At 46.9% G+C, this 27176-nt stretch overlaps 1 protein-coding gene across 4 annotated transcripts in view; it reads right to left on the bottom strand.

Moving 5' to 3' along the window:
• Positions 1-27176, bottom strand: part of Mylk (myosin light chain kinase) — a 253275-nt gene that overhangs the window by 117073 nt on the left and 109026 nt on the right. For all 4 annotated transcript variants that reach the window (XM_029470833.1, XM_029470834.1, XM_029470835.1 and 1 more), the window contains exons 3-9: positions 20181-20388; positions 7692-7740; positions 6720-6870; positions 5242-5407; positions 2908-2926; positions 1272-1786; positions 548-754 (exon numbers count right to left, since the gene is read on the bottom strand). In XM_029470833.1, the coding sequence (XP_029326693.1) occupies positions 548-754; positions 1272-1786; positions 2908-2926; positions 5242-5407; positions 6720-6870; positions 7692-7740; positions 20181-20388 (1315 nt within the window). The remainder of the gene's footprint in view (positions 1-547; positions 755-1271; positions 1787-2907; positions 2927-5241; positions 5408-6719; positions 6871-7691; positions 7741-20180; positions 20389-27176) is intronic.

The following is a 27176-nucleotide window of genomic DNA, read 5'->3' as shown; positions in this document are numbered from 1 at the left end:
TCCAATCTCACAGTGTTATATGGCTTCTAAAAAGTTTGCCTTCAAAAAGTATTAAATCATATAGAAAGATGTTTATGTTACATGAGTGAATTGGGATAGACAGTAGCATTCCAATGCATTCTGTTTAAACGACACTAAAATATTTATTTTGGAGCCAGAAGATTATATATGGTTTGAATCCCGAGCAATGAGCACGCATTGCTTCTATAAACAGACACTGAACAAGCATACAAGGCGTGGCACCCCACCTTCTCATATTTCTTGAAGCCTGTATATTTAGTGAACGCTCATTCTCTGTGGTTACGGCTGAGTCACAGCATTACATGGACAGCTGAGGAACCTAAGAAAATGTAGCTGTCAACTGGCTTTGGAGTGGACGGGGGAATGTCTGTTTTGATGCGATTCTGATTAAGAATCAAAGGTTGGGAATAGTGACTTTTCCCTTGGCCTGTGGGCGAGGATGTCTAGGGTGTGGAGCTGTAGGACCTGAACTACCTAAGGCATAGGAAGCCCATGAAAGCCAGCTCATCTACTGAGATGTACTCACGGTCCACCAGCAGGCTCCAGCTGCAGGACACCTGGCCAAGGCTATTGGATGCTGTGCAGCTGTACCTCCCACTGTCTCTCGTCCGGGCTCTCAGCAGGCACAGGTGATGGGATGCACCATCTTCATAAATCTCAGTGATGCCTTCCCGTCTCCTCACGGGGATGCCTTCCAGGAACCAGCCCACGTCAGGCTTTGGTATCCCTGAAACTACAGGGCCATGCGTGGAACACGTGCCCTCAGGGAGCACTGTGTGCTTATAAGGTGAGGTGGGGAGAGACGATCAAGATGGAAGAATTCAGGCTGGGTGGAACTGATTCCCTACATCCGAGCCCACCTCAGCTTGGATCCTGCACTCACAGAGTTGAAGTCCTGTGAGAGGCAGGGTCCTGACGTGGGACAGAGCAGGCTGATGGGCCAGTTCTCCAGGTGAGACAGGAACAGGAAAGGGAGGACAGAGAGGAAGGCACCTGCAGTGTGTTTGTCATGATGGAGACACCAGGGGTGAGTTAGGGCATAGAACCAGTGCTGTGTTTCATACTCTTGGATGTCTCTCTAGAAAGCGAAGGCATTACAGACTGAACACTTCCTAAAGGGAAGACCCTGGAAGGAAGCTTCCAGGAGGGCCTAGTTTAAGGGGTGCATACATACGGGAGGTGCTGAAGGGAAGGAATGGTCATCGAGGAGCTGAATTTTGGGAAGCGGCGCTTTAATCAGTTTTACTCACCCTCGCAGATGAACTTGACTGTCTGACCTTCAGTGACTTCCTGGCTTTGGGGCTGACTCTCAAATTTGGGGAATGTTGACTCCCTTTGGCTCTCTCTGGGGATGTTCCCGGTAACAAACTTGTTCCCAACGGAGCCTCCCAGGCTACACTGTCTGGTAGGGAGTGTGGCTTGCTGAGGGGCAGCCAGACTCTTCCTGTCTTCCCCAGGAGAGAAGGACCCTATGGCCGGTACTCTCGCTTCTGGCTGGACTTTCAAGGCCTGCAGAGTGATGGTGCTGGTGGACTTCTGCAGGATGGAGGACTGCAGGACCTTTCTGGAAGCATCCTCACACAGCTTTGGCTTGGGCTCCTGCGGGGACTTGAGGTGACTGTTGGTGGCCCGGGCTGAGGAGCCACTCCTCTGGGGACTTTGGCAGTTCTTACTTTCAGCCACAGTCTCTGGGTCTTTGGAGACTCCATTGGTCACCTCCTTCCTGATGTCTGGACTGGGGGCTTTGGTTCCTCTCACAGCCAACCTGTATGACAATGATGGTCAGGAGGGGAGAAGGCACCAGGCACAGAGTGGCCACCTGGTTACTTTGCAAACATTACTTCCCACGGTACAGATTTCAGGTACCACAAAGCCCACAGGGGAAAGTTGATAGTGAAGTACTGCAGCTTGCTCTGTATCCCCAAGCCAGAGCTCAGGGGATACTTGGCTCTCCCAGTCCCTTGCTTCCACCAGTAGTCCTGTGTATTGATATATCTCTTCTCCCTGGGGCTCTGGAGTTCAAACCAACCACAGACTTCCTTAGCTCACACGGCCCCTCCCTAGTCCAATTCTAAATAGTCACTGCAGACAACATAAATTGAGTTATACCACTTGAAGGTCAAGGAGTTTTTAGCTTTCCACTCTATTAATAAAGGTGGGCATCGCAATGGCAGACAGAGCCCTAGCTGCCTCCTGCCACACAAGCCACTGACCTGCAGCTAGCCAGGCTACTAGAGCTGCATGGGGGTTGTCTGGGCCCCACAGACCTCCTCTTGGGGCTTTCCAGCACCGTTCCTTCTGGTTGGAATATGGTCTCCTAAGCCTTTCTTCACCTGCGAATGCTACACTTCCCTGGTCTGTGTTCAAAGGTGGGATTTCCAGAAAGGGCATTGTCAACCCAGTAACTGACATTAGTGTCTTGGTCATTATTCCCCACAGGGACCACAGCTGCAATTCCATATGTGAGGCAGTTGACAGCCCTTCTCTACAACCGACAGTCAGCTCTACCCTGGGTCCTGCATCTCTATGCTTCACATCCTGAAAGGAAGGAAGGAAGCAAGGGGTCTGTAGGCCCAGAGCAGAGTGGCTTCTGGCCTGGGGTAGGATTACAGCGCCGTTGGTGTGGTCTGCTTTGAAGACACTGAGACTACACTGAGGAAGACACAGCATTTATCGTCCCAAGAAACTTCCTACGGATGGAACCTCCAATCAAACCAGAGAGCAAATTACCCCAGGAAAACAGAGCAAAGCACCCCAAGGAAAGCGGACCTGTGAGCCAACCCTCATTTCCTACACAAGGACTTCAGAAGTCAGGGCGTTTGGCTGCTGCTGTTCTGTGCGGAGTAACATTAAGCTGGAAAGCAACAATTATGAAGGAAGACATACCTAGCGGCATTGTCCAAACCTGGAAGAGGGGCAGAAAGACAGCTGGTTATTTTATATGCCAAGCAGAGACAATGAGAAGGTGACATCTTTTTTCTTTAGTACAGAGCTTCCCTGCTCAGGGCTCTGGGTAGGCTGAGAGAGCTTTCTCACACTAGAGACACTTCTCTGACTGAGCTTTCTAACAGCAGCCGGGGCCTGAGGGCACGGACTCCATTCTGCTTCACCAAACAGGAGGACTCATTATCAACTGAGCCACATATCAAGGGACAAACCCTCTAGTGAAAAGACCAACAACACTTGGCTACCTTCAGCCTTCTGAACCCCCCGCCAAAAAAAAGTGCATTTTGGACAGATACGTGCTTTAGAAACATACAAAGGAAGTAACATTTTACACACCCGGGAAAATACAATATATTGTTTTCTTACCATGTCTACTGCTTTTTAAAATAGTATCGTGGAAAATCCCAAAATATCTACTAGTAGAAGGGCAGATATTACAAGTCCTTGAAAGCCTCCAGCACGGTGAGGATAGAACAATTTTACCAGTCCTGCCTGTCTCTTTTCTCTTACTCTGTGTGCTTGTTTTTGAGTACTTTCAAACAAATCCCAGCCGTGTACCATTTTGTCATTACAGGCATTAAGAGGGAGAGGCTTTTAAATGCAAGGCTGTGGAAAATGAGAAAGGGTGGCTAAACCTTGCTGCAGAGGCCTGACAGTTCCCAACCCATGGGGAGTGGCCAAGTCATATTCTTTGATCAGGACTGGCGTTTCTTGTTTTAATTGCATCTGGTGGGACAGAAAATACCAGTGGGCGCGGCACATGGGATGTCTCAGGGTGGCTCCATGACACCTGTCTCAGGTAAATAAATACGCTTACACACACAAGTTTCTTCCTGGGGACTGCGGAAACACTTAAACCAAAATAAAGAGATGGTAGATAGATGGATGGATGGATGGATAGATAGATGATAGAGAGATAGATTATAAAGAGATAGATGTTTGATGATAGATAGATAGATAGATAGATAGATAGATAGATAGATAGATAGATAGATGATAAATGACAGATGGATGGATGATAGATGGATAGATAGGTAGATAGATGATTGATGATAAAGAGATACATGGATGAAGGGAGAGGAGAGGAGAGGAGAGGAGAGGAGAGGAGAGAGAGAGAGAGAGAGAGAGAGAGAGAGAGAGAGAGAGAGAGCTCAAGAATCCATAGTTTCTAAGAATGAGATACAAAAGGGGGAATCAGGCAGAAGTGGGGGATACAGGAGGAGGAAGGCAATGAGGTGACTTCCCTTTCTGATCCTTAAGCCCAAGGCATATCTGTGACTAATCCGTGAGCACTGGGCAACTGGACTTGGGGAAGGCTAGAGACTGTAAGCAGGTGATTAGAGAGAGTGCAGAGGAAGAACAGACAGGGGCTGAGGACAGAAGCAAGGAAGAGCAGCGTGCTGACATGTCCAGTCTGGTGAGGAGGATCCTGGGTAGAAAGAGTTAGGCTGAGTGAGAATTTTGTAGGGTCTAAAGGAAACTTGGGGCAAGGGCTAACTGAGGTTCCTCTTAGCATAACAAAGCACGTGCTGGCCACCAGCCTCACTCAATATCTGTAGCTCCTCCCAGTTCTCTGCATGCCACCCCCCCCACCCTAAACCTCTCCAGCTCATGGGCTTACCTTTCCCCAGCTTTTCACTCCTATACAACCCCACCATTTCAGCTACACCTTCCCTCTTGGTCATCTTTGGTTGCTTCTCTTCCTCTCTGGCTCTCCCCATCTCGCGGCCAGCTTCAGTGTGCTAACCACGTTTAGTCTACTCATTTCTCTTTCTGTTCTGGACCCTTCCAGATGCCTCTGGGTGTCCGCTTGCTCACATCTACCTTAGAGCAGGCATGTCCTCACTTTATACACATCTGATTTGATGGACAGATGGACAAGTTACATGTCAGGCAGGAGAGGTGACAGAGCATCTGTCACATCCACTCACTCTTTCCATAGTCAGAGATATGAAAACAAGCCATGGAAGAATGTGGTTTATAGGCTAACTCTTTATAGCTTGCATAGTTTGCTTTTTCATACACACCAGGGCCATCTGCCTAGGGACCCTCCTACCTGAGCGAGGAGGAAGGACTGAGGACATTGAAGGGGCAGGGTCTAGTTAGGGACACAAATGAAGAGAGCAGGCAGCTCATAGCATCTTCCTCTAGGCCTTTCTCTTGTAGTCGAAAACTTTGTCCTTCACATGCATACACACAAGCGGTGTTAGGAACAGCTCCGTCTATGCCGGTTCTGACACCAGGGAAGGGTCCCTCTGCATCGGCCCCCAATACCTGGGATGGAGAGCTCCGCTGACATGGAGGCTTTCCCTGACCCATTCACCACCATGCAGGTGTACACGCCCAGGTCATCCCGAGTGACCCCATGGATCTCCAGGATCTGCATGCCATTCTTCTCTGACATTGACACGCGGGCACTTGGCTGCAACGGGACATTTCCCTACAAGTGGCAACAGGAGAGCTTGGTTACAGACGTCTGCTCTCTTTGACCCAGTTGGCCCACCTTTCCCCTAGTCCTGCAGAACGGACACCAGGGCTTGAGTACACAGCATCTGTTCTGTGATCTCCAGAGATTCATCCTGGTGTTGACTCTGTTTGCTTGTTTGTTGTTAGCGTGACACAAGGTAGAGTCCTCTGAGAAGATGGAACCACCTCAAGTCTCATCAGACGGGCCTACTGATAAGTCTGGGGAACATTTTCTTGATTGGTGATTGATGTGGAAGGGCCCAGCCCACAGTGGGCCATGCTGTCCCTGGGCGGGTGGTTCTGGTGTGTGGGCAAAAGCAAACTATGCACGCTATAGAGTAAGCCCGTAAGCAACATTCACCCATGGCTTGTCCTTTAGCTCCTGTCTCCAGGTTCCCCCTCTGGCTTCCTCCAGTGATGCCCTAGAATGTGGGGGTGTAAGTAAAACAAACCCTTTCCTCTCCAAGTTGCTTTTGCTCGTGGTGTTTCACACACTAACAGAAAGAAGACTGAGACAGTCACCCCCTGGGCATTCAGCCTTGAGGCTCCTGCAGAGGCTTGCTGCTGATGTGTGGAAACTGCCTCAGAGGGCCTGTGTTTCTTTGAAGGAATGGAGTATGAGGACATCCTGGATCTCTCCCTTCGTTTTTTCCCTGCCTTCCTTTTTTTTTTTTTCCTGAGGGTGAGTTTAGAAGAATCAGAAAGAGGTAAAAGGAGTTCTACTACTCCTCTTACTCAAAAGTTTCTTCTCTGAAAAACCTATCCTCTCTCTGGCCTTGATCCCACTCTTCCTGACATCCCTCAGCGCCCTGCTCCGTCTCCGCCTTTCTTACTGCCTGGTACCACCATCTCCACTTGGTCTGGTTATGAGTGGTCTGTAAAACACTTCCACACGGAGCGTCCCCCTAACACGCTGAGGCATTACTCCTACCTCAAAGATGAGGAGACTGGGTTCCAAAGGATTAAGTGACTTGTCTAGTGTCACATGCCTCAAGAACCATAGAACAGCTCCCTGAAAACTAGTGCCCCAATTCAAACTCCTTCCTTGAGGTGCCTTGTCTGTCTTTGAACAAAAGCTTTCTGTTGTTTTGTGAGGTGAGGAAGAGAACCATGGTCTGAGTGACAGCAGGGGACACTAGAGTAGAATGTCACTATCACATATACTCAGAGCCTTGGGGAAACGACCGGGGTTGAAACAGAAGGAACTAACTGGAAAGACAGATTCCCAGGGTGGGAGCTCTCGGGCTTCCTGGGAAGGGCCAGAGTCTGGGTGGACAAAGCCTTACCTTGAGCCAGGTGACCTGTGGTGGAGGCCGGCCAGTGATCTTGCAGGAGAATCGTCCCATCTGCCCTTCTTTGACCACAGCTCTGCCCAGCTTGGTGGCAAACTTTGGTGGGCACTCACCCCAGATGCTAGGACGAGTCTCCCCTGGAAATCTGTCTCGAGAAAGAAGTCAACAGAGAATCCATTTAGACTGGATAGCAACTCAGTTCCTCCAATCCTGCCTAGGCCACTTAAACTGTGGTCAGAAACCATTTAAGGGCTGTTTTCCCAACTCCATGTCTCAATTACTTCTTCTAACTCATCTTCTCTCTCTGTGGCACCAGAACACATCACCCCTATCACACGGGCATGCATCTGCGTCACATCTACCAGCCTCCCTTAAACCTTAACTCTGGTCTAAATCCTGGATTTTGGACAATAGACCAAGAGCATTCTTGCTGTATGCAACCCCCAGAGCTGACTCATGGAAACTTCCAGAAAGGCTCTCCACTCTGTTTTCTGCCCAATATTCTAGCTAGATGTAGAGGCTCCAGGAGATGGAGCTACAAAACAGAGAAAGTACGGGCTCCTTAGAGAGAATGTGGAAGGCTCTCATCCATTCAAGAACAAGTTAAGAAATAAGTTTGGGCTGAGCCACCTAGATCTGGGGCTCGTCTGTGACAGCAGCTACTGTTAACACTTCTAAATCTACTCATATTTCTATCCATTATTATCTTAATTGTGGAGAATCCTCTGAAGACCGTAGGCACATTCCTCCACTCCCTTACTATTTAGCAGCTGAGCCAAAGATGCTACCACAGAGGCTTCCAGGTTAGAAGATGCTGGGGGAATGGCTCTCAATGTACCACTAGGCCCCCATTCTTCAGTTATTACAACCAGGATATGTAAGACATATGCCCTATACCTATGAGTGCTAAGTCAGCAGGAAAAGACAACCTAACCCTCACTCTGGCTTGAGCGTTCCAGAACTTACCCTGAGGCCTTAGAAAGAACAGGCTGATCACGCTTCTTCATAGAATTCCCTGTAACACACAGAGAGAAGGCTAGAGAGTCAGGGCCAGGTTGCATCCACCAATGTCAGCAACGAGTCATGCAGATTCAGCTACAGGGGAAGATGGAGCCATATGTGAACCTTGATGGGCACATTCTGACTCTGAGCACCGGGCTAATGCATCGCAAACACTGGAATATAAGTTCCTTATAATAATTTAATGAAGTAGGTAATTCACCATTTTCCATCTTTTTAAGTTTTTTTAAAAAATGTATTTATTGTTATTTTGTGTGTATGAGTGCTTGCCTGTATGCATATATGTTCATCAGGTGCATGCCTGGTGTCTGTGGACAAACGGCACATGAGCCATAAGAGGGTATTGGATCTCTCAGAATTGGAGCTGCAGATGGTTGTGAGTCACCATGTAGGTGCTGGAGACTGAACCTGGGTCCTCTGTAAGAACAGCAAATAGTCCTAACAGCTGAGCTGTCTCCCCATCCCTCTTTCTGGCTTTTTTCCCCCCAGTGGGTAAGAAAAATGAAATTCAGAGAAGTCACATGTGGAAATAATAGAACCTAAAATGATTTGGGAATTCATCAGGCCTCCCAGGTTCTAGAATACTCAACCTCTTGGCTGAGTTGTGAGGTAGTACTTGGGACTTTCTATTGTTAGAATTACCTATAGAGATCCAGGACTGGTCCAGAATATGACGCAGCTTAAGTGAGGGGAGGAGATGCGCATCTCTTACCATATCTATCTACAATGAATAGAATCAATGCTCAGTTCTTCCACAGAAGGCTGAGCAAATAGCAACCAGCAGAAATAGAGCAGGAATGAGTGAGCCACTGCGAAGCCACACCTCCCAGAATCAGCAGTACTGCCAGTCCTCGGCAAGCTGCTACTGTGCTAGGTACCGCCAGTTCTAGCTGAAAAGTTAATATGCCCAGTGCCACTGAGCCTGGGTGAGCTGCTGACATACCAGGCAGGAAACAGCAGTATAGCAAACCTAGAGACACCACATGGGGAGCCCTTTAGCCGGGTGCTGCAGCTGGGGAGGGAATAGAAAATGTGACCAGAAAACAACAATGCAGTAACATAACTACACAATAGTGGCTTGGTTTCGGATTAGGAGAAGGAGGAGAGAGCCATCACCCTGGAAGGTGGTCTCTTTCTTCTATAAGCTGTGAATGCGTATAAAAGCCTACTAAGGAAGGCTGGGTCGTCATGCTCATATGAGAGAGTGTCTGCTGCAGGGAATGCACAGGACATGTATTGGGGAATGGTAAGACTTCCTTACGCTCTCTCAGCTATCACATTTCCATGACAGGACAGGAATGGAACCAAGGGTAGAGACTTAATGTCACAGTTAGCATTTCCCTAGCCACACCTATCTTGAGATTCCGACAGAACATCAGTGAGACAGGATCCACACCAAATGCTCAGGCCACATTGAACTTGGGATGCCATGGACCAGTGATCACTGCTGATGTATTTGTCCACTATGACCATTGGGCGAGCAGTCTGCCAACCCACTCTCTAGCCAAGGTTGAAAGACACTTTAAGCTCATCAAAGGAGAGACAGGTTTTGAAAGAACCCAGTTGACATGGACAGTTAAGATAGATGCTGGGCTTCTTCCATGCTGTTGGAGGAAGTACAAAAAGATACACGTTGATAATAGTAATCGTTTGAGGGTGGTAGGGTGCTCAATAATTTAGGTATATTTTACTTTCAGAAATATTAGCTATGTATAATTTAGTTATATTTTACTTTTAGAAATATTAGCTATATTTTTTAAAAACTTAGAAAATAAATGGTTTTTAAAAATGGAATACAATGTGGTCACCCGTACTCTCAACAAAGGGAGAAAGCAAGTGAACGACATCCAACCAGCATGTTGGAGCTTCTTGTACAGGCTCCATACAAAGGCGGCATCCACAAGCCTGGCTGCTGAGATGCGGACCACATACCATTTACGGCACTTAGCAATGCTACTGTGTTACCCATCTGATCTAATGTCTGATTTAAAAAAGTCTGCATAAATGGATAAACAAAATATGGTCTGTTCATGCAATGAAATATTATTCAGGCATAAACAGGAATGAAGTGTGGAAATGCTACAGTAGGAACAGACTCTGAAGAACACATGACATGGAGAAAGCTTATCACGAAGGGTACATATCGCGTGGCTTCATCTCTAAGAAATGTTCTGAACAGGCAAATCCACAGAGAAAAGAAGGTGGTAGGCAGCTGGTGGGGCCTGCAGGAGGAGAGCAGTCTGTGCAAGCTAGGAGTGTACTGATGATGCACAAGCACTTTAGGGCACACTTGGCTAAAATGAAAAGGGTAAATGCCACATGCTTTTCTTACCACATTAAAAAACATTAGATTGAGAATTAAAAAAAAAGTCCTTAGGAGCTAAATATCTTAATCCACAGGCAGAAATTCCTTGAAACACACAACGAGTAAAAAAACTAGGGCATTTCCCATAGAAAAACAAAGAATGCTGCTTACAGGGGCTTCCCTGTCAGAGCAAGGGTGATTGGTATACGGCATCATTCAGGGGCAATGCACAAAGGTGGTTGGCTGAACATGGAACTGAGGAATGTTCACATCAGTATGAGTTAGTGCCAGAGAGCTTACAACAGAACAAAGGGAATGTGGACTAAGATAACTAACAGCATTTATTTGAGAGTCGGAGGGAATTCAAGTTGTAAATAAGGTGAAACTAGCCCTGCAAAGGTACAAAAATCTGGTAGAACTGTAAGTCAGTGATGGAAAAATAAGTGGGAATGAGATTAAGGGAGCATGCCAGAAATGGGGGAGGAGATGAAGAGAACTGGTGGAGACTGGTCCACTTTGTGAGGACAACACACAGAAGGGATGTAGCCACTCATCTGTTTAATGGACAAGGTAAAGACAATGGCGGTGGGCTCAGGAGAGGAAAGTTCAACAGAGGAGGGACTGACAGGAAGCTTGTGCTTTTCCTCAGAACATGTAAGAAGACTGAACAGAAACAGAACACTGATTTAAACGTGAGTGAGGTAGTTGCGTTGGCAGGGAGAAGAGAAGCTCCCCAAAGCGTGTGGCAACGTGGCCATCCATCACGCAAACAGGACCCCCTAGCACTGAAACAGACATGGTTCACACCCATGCCAGGGCAACAAGAGCAAACCCTAGCTGTTCCGGGTGAACCAGAAAGAAAGAGTCATCCTACTTAAGCCATCTTCAGTGTTTCTTATAGAAGGCTTAAAATAGCACTTCTCCGCTTTGTTAGAATAAATCCCACTTTCATTAGATGTGTTTAGTCATGCCCGGGGCCACCTTGGATTGAAGTTCACAGCTAATTGGCCATGTATATGGTCTCCGAAATCCATGTAAAGCCTTAATTAAAGCAAGGTGGCACAGAAAGTAGACCGTCATCGTCTGTATGGCAGTGTGTAATTGTTCTGCTGAAACACACTGAAGGATAATGAGGTGATCAGATGCTTGCAGAACTTGTCAAGCATGCTTGGATTGTAAAAATGAATGAGCAAAATTTATACTATCCAGCAGTACAGGAAAAGGGGGAGTAAGGTGGACATGAAAATAAAATTGTTTTAGGATAAAAGAACATGTATATTATATTTAAAAAACCCATAAATAGCCTTAAAAGGTGACACAGCCAGGTAGTTAAGGGACGATCACACAGGGAGGAAAACCCCCTCAAGTGTGATGTCAGAATAATTCTGTTCTATGCTACAGACTTGAGTAATACAAAGATACTCTAGAAACTTGATCTATGCCTTAAATTCCCATCATGCCTTGCAATGCACCCTCTGTGAGGGTGTAGAAGAAAGAAAGGTGACGAGCAATGGAGGGAGCACACACCACAGCTGTAACTCCAACTAACCTCACTACATCACCTTTTAGATCACAATTCCATCAGAGCTCCCCAACTTTTAAAGACAAGGGAGGAGACCACAACAACAACGACAGTGAGGCAGGCATATGTCGCATGCCTCCCTAATTTAATACTCTCGGTTCCCACCCCGTCAAGTTTCAGGTTTCCCTGATCTACACGGGATGTATTTAAACACACAACACTTATATGTACAAATGCTGCATTTCACTTAGTAAAAAATGTGCACAAAGCAAACTCCACAATAGTTTTTAAGTTATAACTTCAAGACTTCTCTTTTTATCCTGGCCATTTCTTAAATTATTTAGCTAGTTTTCACAACTTAAAAACTTCTGGGTGTTACTGAGAACCACAGAACCACTGGCTTAAACGTTTATGAAGCACTGTTCTAGCAAGGCTGTAAGGAAGAGGGGGACGATCCTTACCATGGAGCATATACTTAGGCCTGGTACTATCTCACTAAATGCCCGAAAGCTTCCCTGACCACAGGGAAGAGAAGAGGGGCCGTGTGAATGTCATTCCCTCTCCCCTGCGGGATATGGTGCTGTTCCTACTTCGAACCGGGGCTTTAGTGATGGCGAAATGGCTGGGATCCAATCTACTGGTGGATGATCACACTTGATACTTAAGCAGGGGAGAGGGCTGAGTGGAAGTAGAGGGTGGTGGGGTGCTCTGTGTGGGGGCTTTTGCAGCAAGAGGGTCCCTTCTGCTCTCTTTTAAGCACTCTACCTGTCTCTTGTGGCCTGCTCCTGAGAGCTTGTGAAAGCACTTAACTGGCTCCCAAGGGTGGGAAGGGAAAGCTGCTGAAGTCAAAAGCAGAGCAGGATCTCTGGAGCAAAGGGGAGAGATGCAGCCTGGTTGGGGTTCTCCATGAGAAAGCTCTAGGCACCGAGAGAACTAGGTCTGTGAACCGGGAAGAAAAACAAGAGCCAAGTCACCCATGGGGCCTTGCTGACATTGACTCATGGGAGGATTAAAAGGGAGAGGGTGATAAAATCGGGTGTACATTTTTATAGGTATTTTAAATAGTGGTGTGGACTCTAGAGTGAGGACAAGATAGAGAAGGTGACCATTGGGAATTCTTTTTTGTGACAGGGTGATCATGATAGCAGCTAGGACCCAGACAGTGCCACTGGGAATGGAAAGGAAAGAACTGTGTAGGAGATGACATAACAGGGCCTGGTGACACCTGATGTAGGGATGGGGAGTATTTGAGGATGGCTGAGGTTGCCCAGCTGTTCTACTTTCTAAGAATATATAGATTGTCACCTGTCAGTTTCAAGTCTTCATGGTCCTGTGCAGGTCTTAACTATAAATTTTAAAGTACCTCTGCCAAGGGATTCCTGTTGTGGTACAAATGGGATTTTTCCCTATACAATCTCTTCCCTATTGTGAATTGTATTGTATTGTATTGTATTGTATCTGTTCAGTCTCTTCCATACTTAATATAGTGCACTTTTGCTGGAACACACACACACACACACACACACACACACACACACACACTCTGCTCCTACACTGTGATGCTTACTAGTGCATACATTCCTCCATGGAGGCCAAAGTCATCCAGAAACCTCAAGGGTTCTTGTATGAGGCTCTAAGAAGTTGAAACACTGAACAATTCTTCCTCAGGGGATTGAAATAGAATACACACTGTTTGAAGAAAAATGTATTTCCTAGTCATCCATGGATGGGCAAGGAGCTCAGGAGTAAGGGCATGGGGCTTATACAGGAAGGGGACTAGCTAAATAGTTCCTGCAAGGGATTTCTTTAAACAGAAATTTTAAATGATTATTATTTACATGGATGGGTGTTTTGCCTGCATGCCTGTGTATGCAATACCCTAGGAGACCACAAGGGGGTTCAGATCTGTCTGTCTGAAAGAAGAGGCAGTGCTCTTTTTTTTTTTTTTTTTTTTTTTTTTTTTAGAATTAGGTATTTTCTTCATTTACATTTCCAACGCTATCCCAAAAGTCCCCCATACCCTTCCCCCCCGACTCCCCTACCCCCTCACTCCCACTTCTTGGCCCTGGCGTTCCCCTGCACTGAGGCAGATAAAGTTTGCAAGACCAAGGGGCCTCTCTTCCCAATGATGGCCGACTAGGCCATCTTCTGATACATATGCAGCTAGAGACACGAGCTCTGGGGGTACTGGTTAGTTCATAATGTTGTTCCACCTTAGGGTTGCAGACCCCTTTAGCTCCTTGGGTACTTTCTCTAGCTCCTCCATTGGGGGCTCTGTGATCCATCCAATAGCTGACTGTGAGCATCCACTTCTGTGTTTGATAGGCCTCGGCATAGCCTCACAAGAGACAGCTATATCTGGGTCCTTTCAGCAAAATCTTGCTAGTGTATGCAATGGAGTCAGCGTTTGGAGGCTGATTATGGGATGGATCCCTGGGTATGGCAGTCTCTATATGGTCCATCCTTTCGTCTCAGCTCCAAACTTAGTCTCTGTAACTCCTTCCATGGGTGTTTTGTTCCCAATTCTAAGAAGGGGAAAAGTGTTCACATTTTGGTCTTCGTTCTTCTTGAGTTTCATGTGTTTTGCAGATTGTATCTTGTATCTTGGGTATTCGAAGTTTCTGGGCTAATATCCACTTATCAGTGAGTACATATCATGTGAGTTCTTTTGTGATTGGGTTACCTCACTCAGGATGATGCCCTTCAGGTCCATCCATTTGCCTAGGATTCCATAAATTCATTCATTTTAATAGCTGAGTAGTACTCCATTGTGTAAATGTACCACATTTTCTGTATTCATTCACTCAGGTGACAGCAGATGCTGGCAAGGATGTGGAGAAAGAGGAACACTCCTCCATTGATGGTGGGATTGCAAGCTTGTACAACCACTCTGGAAATCAGTCTGGCGGTTCCTCAGAAAATTGGACATAGGACTACCGGAGGATCCAGCAATACCTCTCCTGGGCATATATCCAGAAGATGTTCCAACTTGTAAGAAGGACACATGCTCCACTCTGTTCATAGCAGCCTTATTTATAATAGCCAGAAGCTGGAAAGAACCCAGATGTCCCTCAACAGAGGAATGGATACAGGCAGTGCTCTTAGTCACCTCTCCAGCTCCAACAAGTGATTTCTTAATTATCATGCGCAACTGCTCTATAGAAAAGTTGTTGATACTTAGGAGAGAGGAAACATCTCCTTTAGAGTTGTCTTCTAGGGGCCAAGACTCCATCTTAGTTTATCTCTCTAGAGCTTCCCGCTGTTACAGCATTCTCTTGCAAACCTAAGTCAGAAAGCGCCAATCTCACCAATTACCGGGAAGCCATTTGAGATGATGCTTCTCTAATCTGAGGCACTGCTCGTTTGGTGTGATGTGGTAGTAGTCACTTTGCCACCTCCTGTGCAGGTGCCAGCTTGGGGCCATCCACCAGCAAAGACTGGCACACAGACAGGAAAGGCATTTTAAACAGAAACCTAGATTCATTGCATCAATAAGCAACCCATTGGGGATACATCTTGAAAGATGGTGGTCTAATAAAGACTAATAAAACACTTGGAAAAAAGGAAGGAATCTGTGATAACTGATCTTGGTGGTCAACTTGCCTGCATCTTGAATCGACTAAGAGTGAAGAGCTGGGCAACCCTGTGAGGGGGTATTCTTAACTGTATTATCTGAAGCAGGAAGCCCCACCCTACTTCAGAGCAGCATCTTCTAGTGGCAGCCAAGATAAAGGACATGGAAGAAGGAAACTGCTTTTGCCTGCTTCCCCTACCCACACAGGATGCTTCCACTGTTCTGTGGCTGCAGCATTCCTTGCTGGCTTCGTGGGGATTTCCACCAGGGACTGAAGACCAGCAGCCCTCAGCATCCTTCAAGGACTCCAGCATCAGAATGGGAATGCTGAGACATGAGCCTCCTGGATTGAATAACCGCAGAAGTCTTAGCCTTTCCTAAACTTCAGCATGAGCTAGCCACTGCTGGCCTACCTGCAGTGCATCCTGTAACCCAGTCTATAAAGCCCCCATTCGATATATACATACATCATTAAGAAAGTCAGTGTCTTAGGGGGAGTTCTCTTGCTCCTTATGCACAGTACAAGGTATATGTTTTCAACAATGCATAATAAATGAAAGATCAGAGAGGAGTATGAGCAACTGGAAAGGCAAAGTCCACGAAGGTCCATGGTTACAGAAAGGAGAAAGAGGTGGAGGACTAAAGAGATGGGAGAATAAAGGAGGTCCCAGGCTGAGCAGAAGGCTCGGTGGCTACGAGCTCACACACTACTCTTGCAGAGCTTCCTAGCACCCACGCCAAGTGGCTCAACAGTGGTAACTCCGGGAATCTGCTTCAGGCACTGTTCTGTCTTCTGTGAGCACTGCATTCATATGCATCATGGGAGAGTGCACGAGCATGTGTGTGTGTAAATTGAACTCCAGAAACCTGAAGGTACAGGGATGTGCAGAGAGCAGCAGCCTCAGTATTACTAGTGTACTGGTTGGTTTTGTGTCAACTTGACACAGCTGGAGTTATCATAGAGAAAGGAGCTTTAAGTGAGGAAATGCCTCCATGAGATCCAGCTATAAGGCATTTTCTCAATTAGTGATAAAGGGTGGGAGAGCCCATTGTGGGTGGTGCCATCCATGGGCTGGTAGTCTTGGGTTCTATAAGAGAGCAGGCTGAGCAAGCCAGGGGAGGCAAGCCAGTAAGTAACACCCCTCCATGGCCTCTGCATCAGCTCCTGCTTCCTGACCTGCTTCAGTTCCAGTCCTGACTTTCTTTGGTGATGAACTGCCATGTGGAAATGTAAGCTGAGTAAACCCTTTCCTCTCCAACTTGTTTCTTGGTCATGATGTTTGTGCAGGAATAGAAACCCTGATTAAGACACTAGGGGTCAGGGACTGGGGGAAGAGGAGATTATGGAGGGGCTGGAAGAAGACAGAGGGGCAGGCTGCTCCAGGTCAGGAGATAGGATCTTGGTATATAGCCTAAGCTAGCCTTGCACTTAATCCTCCTGCCTTTGTCTACCATGTGCTGGGATTACAGGTGCACACCACCATGCCTGTCTCTAGTCTCCTCCATGTGAGTTGAATTCCTCCAAGTGTAGCCTGTTGACACCTGGGGGTGGCTGAACTTCAGCTATTCAGGCCGAGGACCAGACCTCGTCAATCAACACAGGTGTGTCAACAAGATTCCCCAGGGAGGCACGTGTGCTTACATCCGACTAATCCAACCTGTAACTCAGCTGAGAGCGACAGTGAGTCCCCATCTCTTCTGGCATACAAGCATATAAGCTATTACCAAAAGTTTCTCTCTGGTTTCTCAGATTCCAAAGGCCTTCTGAGATTCGGGGCAGCATTGCTCTTCATCATATGGAAGGGATACTTATCATGTTTATGTTGATAATACACTGAGATGATCGAATTTTGGATATACGGAGTTAAATAAAACATTTTGTTAAAATTAATCTCACCTACTGTGATGGTTTGAATGGTTGGCCACAGGGAATGGCACTATTAGGAGTGTGGCCTTGTTGGAGGAGGTGTGTCACTTCGTAGGCTTTGAGACTCCTATGCTCAGGCTCCTCCCAGTGTGGAAGAGTTCTCTCCTGGCTGCCCCCAGATCAATATGTAGAACTCTTGGCTTCTCCAGCACTATGTCTGCCTGGATACTGCCATGCTTCCTGCTATGATGATAAAGGACTAAATTTCTGAATCTATAAGCCAGCACTAATTAAATGTTTTTCTTTATAGAAGTTGCCTTGATCACAGTGTCTCTTCATAGCAATGAAACCCTAATGAAGACACCTAACTTTAAAAATGTGGCTCTAGCAAACCTAACGTCACATGTACAGCTCATGTTACCTCACTACTGGATAGTGACCCTGGAGAACAGCCTGCAGCCCCTGTACTAGCGAGGAAGCTCCCTCAGGATTTTGTTCTGCCCTAAACTTCACTAACTTAGAGGTGCTTAGAGCATGGCTGCTTCCCCGGTGTGGGGCTTGGGTACCTGTGTGGTCCTGTCCCGAGGCACCTGTTCTCACGCTCCTTGGCTCTAATTGCCAAACTGGAAGTTGGGCAAGAAAGCTTTCTTTCTCACAGACTTCCCTCTGTAAGTATTCTAAGGATGTTAGTTGCCGCTCAGATAACCACCGGGCACCACTTCCTGATGGCCAGGGGCTGCACTGATCCATGCACCACTCTGTGTGTTGCCCTCTGCCTTAAAAGGAAGGAAGTCTCAGGAAGGCCATGTGCTCACACTTGTAAAAGCAACAGAGCTAAAACTCAACCAGGGCATCTGACTCCACTCACTGCACAACACTGCCTCCTAAACTCAGCCAATAAAGGTTACAAGTTTCCACTTCTCAGTCAAATGCTTCATCCCAGGACCTCTGTTCTGTTCAGGGATGAACACAGTGGGATGCCCAGCCCAGAGTTGCACGGGAGGCCCGTAGGCTGGCTGCTGGAGTCACTTCATGAATGTCGATGCTAACCTGGTGGGGTTAACAACTTCTCCATGGTAGTGGGTGATGAATACATCATCTAGGCCTATGGGGCTTAAGGTGGCCCCAAACACATCAGCTCAAACAGAAGTGGGATGCACGCAGGCCCTTTCACACAGAGAGAGGCTGCAGGCATGAGACCATTTTCCCGTCAGAGTTAGAAGCACAATACATCTTAAATGCCTGAGCCAATTTATCCCAATTAAAACCCACCAAAAGAAGAGGAACGTGAGCCTTATCTTGCTCTTCAATGGTTGTCCCACCTCCTTGCTTCTGACATGAAAATGTTCTCTCTGGATTGAGCCATCAGATCCAACTTCCTGAACAGTAGGAACCACGAAGAAAGCTCACAAGTTATCTCAGTTTTATGTAGACCAGGCTAGCCTTGAACTCAGAGGTCTATCTGTGTCTGCCTCCTGAGTGCTGAGATGAAAGGCATGCAGCAACCACCACACCTGAGTATGTCTGGTTTGTATAATTTCCCTGCATTCCCAACACACCCCATATTCCTTAATATGGATCATAGAGAATAAGGGCCAAGCCAGGCTGCAAAGCTTGGAATTCACATCCATTTTCTGCAGAAGCCAAGGTTCAGAGGTTTCGCGTCTCACACTATGTTGGCAAATGTTGGGATCGGGACTTTGGACCGTGACTCATAACTCAGCACCTCTCCGCTCTCAGCTCCAAACAGGAAATCAGGGTAATTTTTGTTCAAGGGCCTCAATATTCCAAGTTTAGGCTGTGTGATCAGTTAGTACAGAGAGCGCCCCGCATCAGAATGACTCCTGGGAAGTTTATCCCGAGACCTCTGACCAGAAGCCACCCTGTGTCCAGAACGCTCCTGCCACAGGCACTTGAAGGTCACTAAATGACTGAGTCGCTTAGTTAAAGAATTTGAGGAAAGCATCCAAACTATGTACACTCTGCTCAGCAGAACTTGTGTGCCTGCAACTGTGTGGGGAAACAGGGAGAAGAGGTCACGGAGTGGCCACTGTCCCAAGTGCACCGGATCCCTTCTAGAACTTTCCAAGGCGGCCTTAACTGGCTATCTATATTGCTCACAGGGTCTCCTGCAAATGAGATTAGGAGTACAGTCGTCTAAAAACAAACAAACAAACACACAAACAAAACAACAAATAAAGAAGGAGCAAGTTGGTCTACCTTGCTTATCAGCTCCCAGAAAGGCCTAGAAGGGTCCGGGAAAGCATGCTCACATCCAAGGGGCTGGCAGACCCCTTCTCCTTCCAGACATCAGACCCTGAGTCTCTGCCAGCGGCCTGAACCCAGCAGAGCAGCTTCAGCCTGCCAGGAAGATGCACCAGTGACAAACCCTGGTATTATTTATAGTCAAGTGTGTCTCCCAGATGCTTGGAAGTTAGTAAGATTATTTTAATCACAGAAGTGTGTGTGTTGCGGGGGTGGGGGGGGGAGACAACTGACCATGTATTAATTAATAGACATTTTTTTCTGTTAAATATTTTTTATAGTAAGCACTATTACTTCATGGCAATGCTAATGATGATAAAGTCCTTTCTAGTCATTTCCCAAACATTTGGTATTCACCTGTGCAGAGAACGTTCCAGGTGCTTAAGTAATAGTAATAGACAAGATGGTGACCCTAAGTCTCAGAGCCTGTGCGATGGGTGAGAGGGTGGCAAGCCTTAGAGGAAAACTGTGAGGACATTTACAGGAAGGGGAGTTGAAAGCTAAGGGGTTAAAAGGGAGTTCTTTAAGTTGGGGATCCTTGAGCAGAGCCCTGAAGCTCACATGAGTGTGAGCTAAGTGAAGGGCCAAGGCAAGAGTTCTTCTTTGGGCAAGTGACAGGGTGAAATCCCGAGGTCTTGTCAAATGTGGCAAGGCTTGGCCACAGTGGGGTGACAGGTGAGGAGGGTGGGGGATAGGCCATGCATCCCTATGTAAAGTCTGTTTGTACTCTTGGTGTGATGTGAGTCATGGCAAAGCTGGAATATGAGTCAGGATGGTCCAAAGCCTCAAACAGGGTATGACTTCTCTTCTAAGTCCCTCCATCTTTGAGAGAGGGCTGAAGTGCAGCAGGAGACTCTGGAGCTGGCAGCTCAGCTCCTGCAGCAGTGCCCCATGGGACTCACCTTCCACAGTCAGCTCCACGGTCACCTGGCGGGCGCCACTGCCATTGCTAGCTTCACAGGTGTATTGGCCCTTGTCCTCCTCTCCGACAGTGTGGATGACAAGGCTAAAAGTCCCCCGCACTCCACAGTCCAGCAGGAAGCGGCCACCATTGGTGATGGCTTGCCCTTTTCTGTGCCACGTCACCTGGGGCTCTGGGTAGCCCCGGACCTACAAGGAAAGGAAACCGTAAGACTTCTGTTTCATACGCACTCACTATGATGGGCTGTAGAGTTCAGAGTTCACACTTTCTGTGCATTACACACTGGGTCACACACACACACAAAAAAAAAAAAAAGGAAAAAAGAAAAGACCTCAGTATTTTGAGCCCTGTGACACACACTTGTGACTGCAGACCTTGGGAGGTGGACAGGAAGATCGAGGGCTCAAGGTGATCCATCTTCAGCTACACGGCAAATTCAACCTTGGGCCAAGTGAGGCTCTGTACGAATCCCTCTTTACCAAAACCAAAAACAAGCACCAGAACCCTCAATATTAAACTATATTGACTACATGCTGGGAAAGTAGTACTTTCTTACATTTTGACAATAAGACATGAAGATGCATTAAGATGAATTCCAACCTGTTTCTCTCTGCAGCTGTCCTGTGGCTGCTGGAAAGGATGCCCTCTTACAAATGCCTCCCGTGGCACTTTGAGCTCTGCACCAGCTCTCTGCCTCTAGCAATACTTAAGGGTGGCTGTGAGTGCTTCCGGATGTTCACTACTTTTCCAAGTCCTTGACACATCCAAGCTTCAGAGAATCTTATTCAGAGAGTAAAGCTATCGAGAGAGAGAGAGAGAAAGAGAGAGAGAGAGAGAGACAGAGACAGAGACAGAGAGAGAGAGAGAGAGACAGAGACAGAGACAGAGACAGAGACAGAGACAGAGACAGAGAAAACCCCAATCTAAGAATTCCCATTGAGTAGCCGGGTGTGGTGGCGCACACCTTTAATCCCAGCGCTTGGGAGGCAGAGGCAGGTGGTTCTCTTAGTTCAAGGCCAGCCTGGTCTACGGCGTGAGTTCCAGGACAGCCAGGCCTACACAGAGAAACCCTGTCTAAAAAAACAAAAAAAAAAAAAAAAAAAAAGAATTCCCATTGAGGTGTTAGAAAGATGACTCTGAATTGTTTGTTCTTGTAGAGAACACAAATTTGGTTCCCAGCCATGTCAGGAAGCTCATAACCTCCTGTAATGCTACCTTTGGGGATCCAAGGCCTTCTTCTTGACTCTTTAAGCACCTGTGTTCACATATGAATCTCATACACACACACACACACACACACACACACACACACACACACAGAGAGAGAGAGAGAGAATATATAAAATTTATAAAAATTCTGCTTGAGTTCCAGATATGAAAATTCTGTAAGTGCCCTTGAACACCTGGGACTCAATGGCCCCTCAGGGTGGACCTATCCTCAGAGGAGCAGGGCTTAACCCATTTCACTGAGGCCGCAGAGTAGATAAACTTGTGCATTGGAAAACACACAAGCACAGTTTGGGAGCCTCCTTAGGAGGAACCTGCTTTTGTTAGAAAAGATTGTAGGCACAGCTTTTATCCAGGCAGCCAGTCCAAGGCAAGAAAAGATGTCTTCTGGAGAAATGAAATTAAAATTTGCAGCATAGCCCTCCCCGTCCCAACACACATATACTCTATAGCTCTCCCTCTTCCTCACAAGGTCAGGTAGCGATAATATATGGCTATCAGGGGTTTTGTGTGTTTGAACTGCTGGGACCCACATGCTCTTCCTTCCCTAGCACACCAAAGAAGGGGCGCAGTGTTTTTAGCAGCAGGAGTTGTCCTTTACTTTCTGTGAGGCTGGGGACCCACCCCAACCTCATCACTGCCTGCACGTGGTTAAGTCTCCTCAGCTCTTCCAGTCCCAGCATCTTCAGACCCAAGTCTGAGTATCTAAGATGTAGATTTTTGTTCCTAAGGAAGGAAGCTTTGAGTCGCAGTTTAAAAGCCCAAAGCTAACAACAATCCTTTGATTAATTCATACACTCATCCCTTCATCAGCAGTTTATAAATCTTACATGACCAGCCTCTCCAGCCCTGCTAAAGTAGAGCCAGGATTGAATGGAAAAGAAAAAGCCCCAAACACCAAGTCAGTATTACTCATCTTATTTGTAATTCCCATAAACAAACAAAAAAGCTCCTTCCTGTAAAAATCTAAATCACACTCATGACAGAGACAAATTACCCACAAAGAAACTTGTCAGCAATGCCTGAAGCCGCTATGGTCCTACCACAGCAACAATTTCCTACCTTAGGTTGACAGGGTGAAGGCGAGTATATCCACCTGGGTATACCAACCTTCACTACTCTTACAGAAAACTGAGTGTGACCATGCAAGTCTCTGGGCCAGTACTGATATGGGACTCTCTCTCTCGTTCCTTTTAGTAAACTCTTCACGTGTGATATTTCTAGAAATGTCACACACTTAGTCTTTGTTAAACAGAAGAAAATATAAATGTACTCCTTCCATTCATGCTTCTCTAGTGGATATATAGCCACTCACTTATTATTATTTTTTGAATAAAAGAGCTACACAAATAACCATCATGTGCGTTTGAAGATGGCCCATATCATGATCCCATATAAAATCCTGTCATCCTATGGCTTTAATTTTGTCACACACTCATACAAAGAAGCACCAGGCAGCATGTATCCTGTTAAAACAGCATGTATCCTGTTAAAACCAGACAGCATGTATCCTGTTAAAACAGCACTCTCCTCAGGTTTTCAGAGACCAAGCAAGGGAGACCTTGTGTGGCTGCTCATATGAGAATTCCACACCACGTTTCCCTTCTCCAGAACTCTGTAAGGCAGAGCTAGCCCACCCTCCTGAAGATGATCCCAGGCTTCCTGTCAGCCTCAGAGCATAGAGGCTCAGCCCTGCAAGCAGGAGGAGAGAAATGATTAACAGCACCTACGGCTTCCAGACATTCCAGCAGCCTGCACGGTGGCCCCCTGCAGCAGGCCGCTGGGGGTATCAATGTTTAACTGGGTACACTGAAAGTGGTCCAGATCTCAGGGACATGCTCTCTTGGTCTTTTTCTCTATTCTCCTCATTGTCTACACATACTCCAAAGTTACTTCTGAAATGCCTTATTAGAATAACTATTCAACGCGTTCTAAGTATGCTGAACCTGGCATTAGTTAAGAAAGGCAAAGTGTACAAACAAGGCTTTCATAGCTCCTGGATCTAAAGCAAAGGCAGGGCCTCTGTGAACTTGCTCAGTCCCAAGGTCTGAATGATCTGCAAGGTGAACGTGTCGCCTACCACTATGAAAGTTCATCAAGTGCTCTCTAACATCAGTAAAGATGTTAGAGAGGTTTAAGGATGTTGCTTTTATCACTGCCTGTTCACTATGCTGGGGTTCTAGTAGAGAAGATAGAAAGTCTTGGTTCACATTCTTGGGATCTATGAACAGCCTTCAATTAAGAAGCGACTGGTGGGATTTTAGTGGCTAGGATCTTCTATCCAGAGGCTGATGAACACCCACAGATGTCTAGTTCTCAGAGAAGCCTGACTCTCAGCACTATGAGGGAGGGATCTCAGGTTGGAGAATGCTCTCATCCGAGCACCACAGCTGTCGTCTTCACTGGAACATCTGTGACCAACTGCAAGAGATCCCCGAAGCCTGACTTATTTATTGTTGATAGCCCCTCATAGAAAAGAGGGAGTGGGGTCATTGGACCCTCAGCCGAGATCACAGCAGCTCCTTACTGAGCCTCCAAGCAATCTGTATGTACTTCATTCCTAGCTGCACGTAGCCTGGTGGTCTTGAGAGTGCACAGACTGTCAAAGGTTCACTGAAGGGGACTGTGTCTATGCAGCTATGGGGAAGACTTCATCTATGCTGGTGTGATACTTTGTGATGGTGAGATTGCTTTAGGCTCACCTATGCTCCTGTGAGTGACTCCTAACCCATGCTCTGTGAATAAGCCAATAAACTCATTGGTTCTCCAAGCTGGGCTGGATGGAGTCATACTTTGGTTGATTGTTGGTGCTCTACTGTATGTCTGTTTGGTGCCCTGGTTTATGTCTTCCCAGGAAGAGTTCCCTCGCCAGCTACCCTTGGATGGGGACCTTGATGGCAGCCATGATGCCAAGTGTACTACTAGAGAAAGAGTAGAGGAATGGGTTTGCCAGGCAACCCACATAGCAGTTGAAGTGGCATGTTTAAGACCACAGTTCTGGTCTCTGGTTTCAGAGGTTATCTTCAGACCTCACGGTAAATTCCTAATTTAAGTTAACCCAAAATGGTGAGGAGTGCCTATTCTAGTAGAACACTCCATCTCTTAAAGCAATGTCTGATTCTCAGTTTTAAAAGGCTCTAAAGGGTTCACAAAAGATTGGTCATGCAAAAAGGGAGTCATGGGTTATTTTCTTGTATTCAGAGCAGGGCAGGATCAGAGCTATGAGAGCTCATGACATCCTAGGGAAATTAGGGTGGAGAAGAGAGAGCAGTATGACAGCCAGACCTCAGTGCCTGGGTCTGGCCAGGCTTCTTGGTCCCTCTGGGCTGTGAGTCCTTCCTATCATAGAAGAGAAAATTACTCTGTATGTATCCAGGGTTTCTTCTGTCTCTAAAGCATGGTTTTAACTGATGACCCACTTAGTTCTTGGAGGAGGCTCTTTCCTCTTGCCTCCATTTTCCTTTAGGCCCAACCCACAGCCTGGCTACCCTCTAATTCCTCAGATGGGAAAAGCAAGTGACCATCGGAGGAATGCTCATGAATGCAAAGAGGCTGCCCTCACTTTTCACCATAATGAGTTTTTGGACCCGGCCCCAAAGAGGGTCATTTTGAGGAGGAATCATATTTTTGCCACAGTAACCACATTTAATTGGAGGTTGTGTTCTTGAACAGGAGCCCAGTATCAAATAAATCAGGGGCATAACCAACAACTGTCATAAAAATAAAGATATTGCAGGCTCATAATCCCTATAATAATTTTAAATAGTAAGACTGTGCTCCTGCTCCATAAAATGTCCTTAAAAACCGTTATGGCCTCAAAAGGCCTTTAAAGAAAATGGGCCTCCTGAGAATGCGGCTTGTGGGGGAGGAAAGAGCTGCTGCTAGGCACTGCTACCTGCCTCGTGTCACAGCTCAAACCTGATACAATCTTGGAAGTCAGTCAGTAACTAAAGAGGACCATGCTCTAGGACATCAGACTCTTAGGTCTCTCCTAACACGTTGGGGGCTCTCAACCTATTCCTCATTGCTTAGGGCAGACCTTCCCACCCAGCACGGTGGCAATATTTCTTACTGCACAGACCCTCCCAGACTCTAAGCCACACATCTGCCTTCTCTGAACTTCATGCAAAGCAAAAAAAGGGGAGTGTGGGAGATGATTTTGCAAAGATGATGAGGCTCCGTGGGTCTTCTGATCCTGGCAGGGCCTGGCCCTGTGCATACAGTGTGAGCCCTTACAGCTGCAGGGCACAGCTGCAGCAGTCTGACTGTCAGCCAAGACTAGGCAAGACGAAAGAACTGCGGTTTTGCCCAATCTGGGATGGAGGGAGCCCAAAAGGAGAGGAGCCAGGATTGCACATTGGCCAAAGGGAAACAGACCGCCCGGCAGGATGCTAGGGGCCATGAAGATGCACACAGAAAGGAAAAACAAACAAACAAACAAACAAACAAGTAAAAATGGAGTCATGAGCCAGGCTCACTAGGGTTATCAGTGGGCAGTGACTGATGGATGCTGGAGAAGACTGAGGCCAGAGGATGAGCCACACGGAGAGTCTTTTCCATGGGAATTTTCGTCAGAGAGACAGAACATGTTTTCCAATATGGCTTCTTTTCTGCCTGTGGCTCTGTGCTCTGATCTCCTCATTCTCTTACAAGACATCTCTATCTCCACTCCTTTATTTATTTATTTTTTTAAAAATCAAGGTCTCACCTAATTGCCAAGATGGCCCTCGAACTCAACTCTGTAGCCTAAGAAGGCCTTGAACTTGTGCTCTTCCTGACCCAGCCTCCCAAGTAACTAGGATTCTATGTCTGTGCTACCAGGTCCAAGAACCCATGTTTCTAACACATGAAGTATCCTGTGGTCAGAGACTAGAACAGAGCTGGTGATAACTGGAGAATAGGGCATAAAGCTGGGCATGATGATCCATGCCTATAATTCCAGCACTGAGGCAGGAGGCTCACAACCTGAGTACCAGGTGAGATCCTGGCTTAAAAAACAAAAGTTTTGTTTTTTTTTAATAATACATATATAATATAATAACAAATAAAGGCAATGGCGTTGCAGGATTGGTGGAAGAAGACTGTTCTTGGTGGGAGTCCTGGGTTCTCCATCTGAGGATAAGCTCCCAGGTAACAAAACATCACCTGCCCACACACCAGACCACAGACTCTGTGAGTCCAACCTTGTGGGTGTATTAGGAGGGTGCAGAGTGAAGGGTGAAGGGCAAGGCATGACCAAGCTTCAGGGCCCAAGTCTGTGTCAGCAGCTGGCATCCACCCCACGTCAGGCAGGAGCTTAATTAAGGCTGGGGATAATCCCCTTGCAGTCCAAAGCCCCAGATGAACCGGGAATGTATCAGGAAGAGATCACAGCTGCTGACAACGGCAATTAGGAAGCTTTCCACTGGGGATTCTTCCATCCCCACCCAACCAGGATGGAAGCCTTTCTGTGAACACCATCAGAAGGCAATGCTCTTTTATCTGCATCCACGGATGCCGAGTAGATCTCCGGGGACACGTGTTTCAAGTCCCGGTATTCTGCCACTTCCATGTCCTGGATAATTTTTTTTTTTTTTTTTTGTCTTGTGAGCCAGGACACAGGCATTCCCACACTTCTGAGCCCGAAAGTCTCAGGACTCCTTTCTCTTCTTCTATGTAGCCCTTGCTGTCCTAGAACTCACTCTGAAGACCAGGCTGGCCAGGAGGAGCTCAGAGATCCACCTGCCTCTGCCTCCTGAGTGCTGGGATC

Source organism: Mus caroli, chromosome 16 (genome assembly GCF_900094665.2).
Source record: "Mus caroli chromosome 16, CAROLI_EIJ_v1.1, whole genome shotgun sequence".
Classification (NCBI taxonomy): domain Eukaryota; kingdom Metazoa; phylum Chordata; class Mammalia; order Rodentia; family Muridae; genus Mus; species Mus caroli.
The sequence above is the reverse complement of the archived record's forward strand: the minus strand, read 5'-3'. Positions and strand labels throughout refer to the sequence as shown.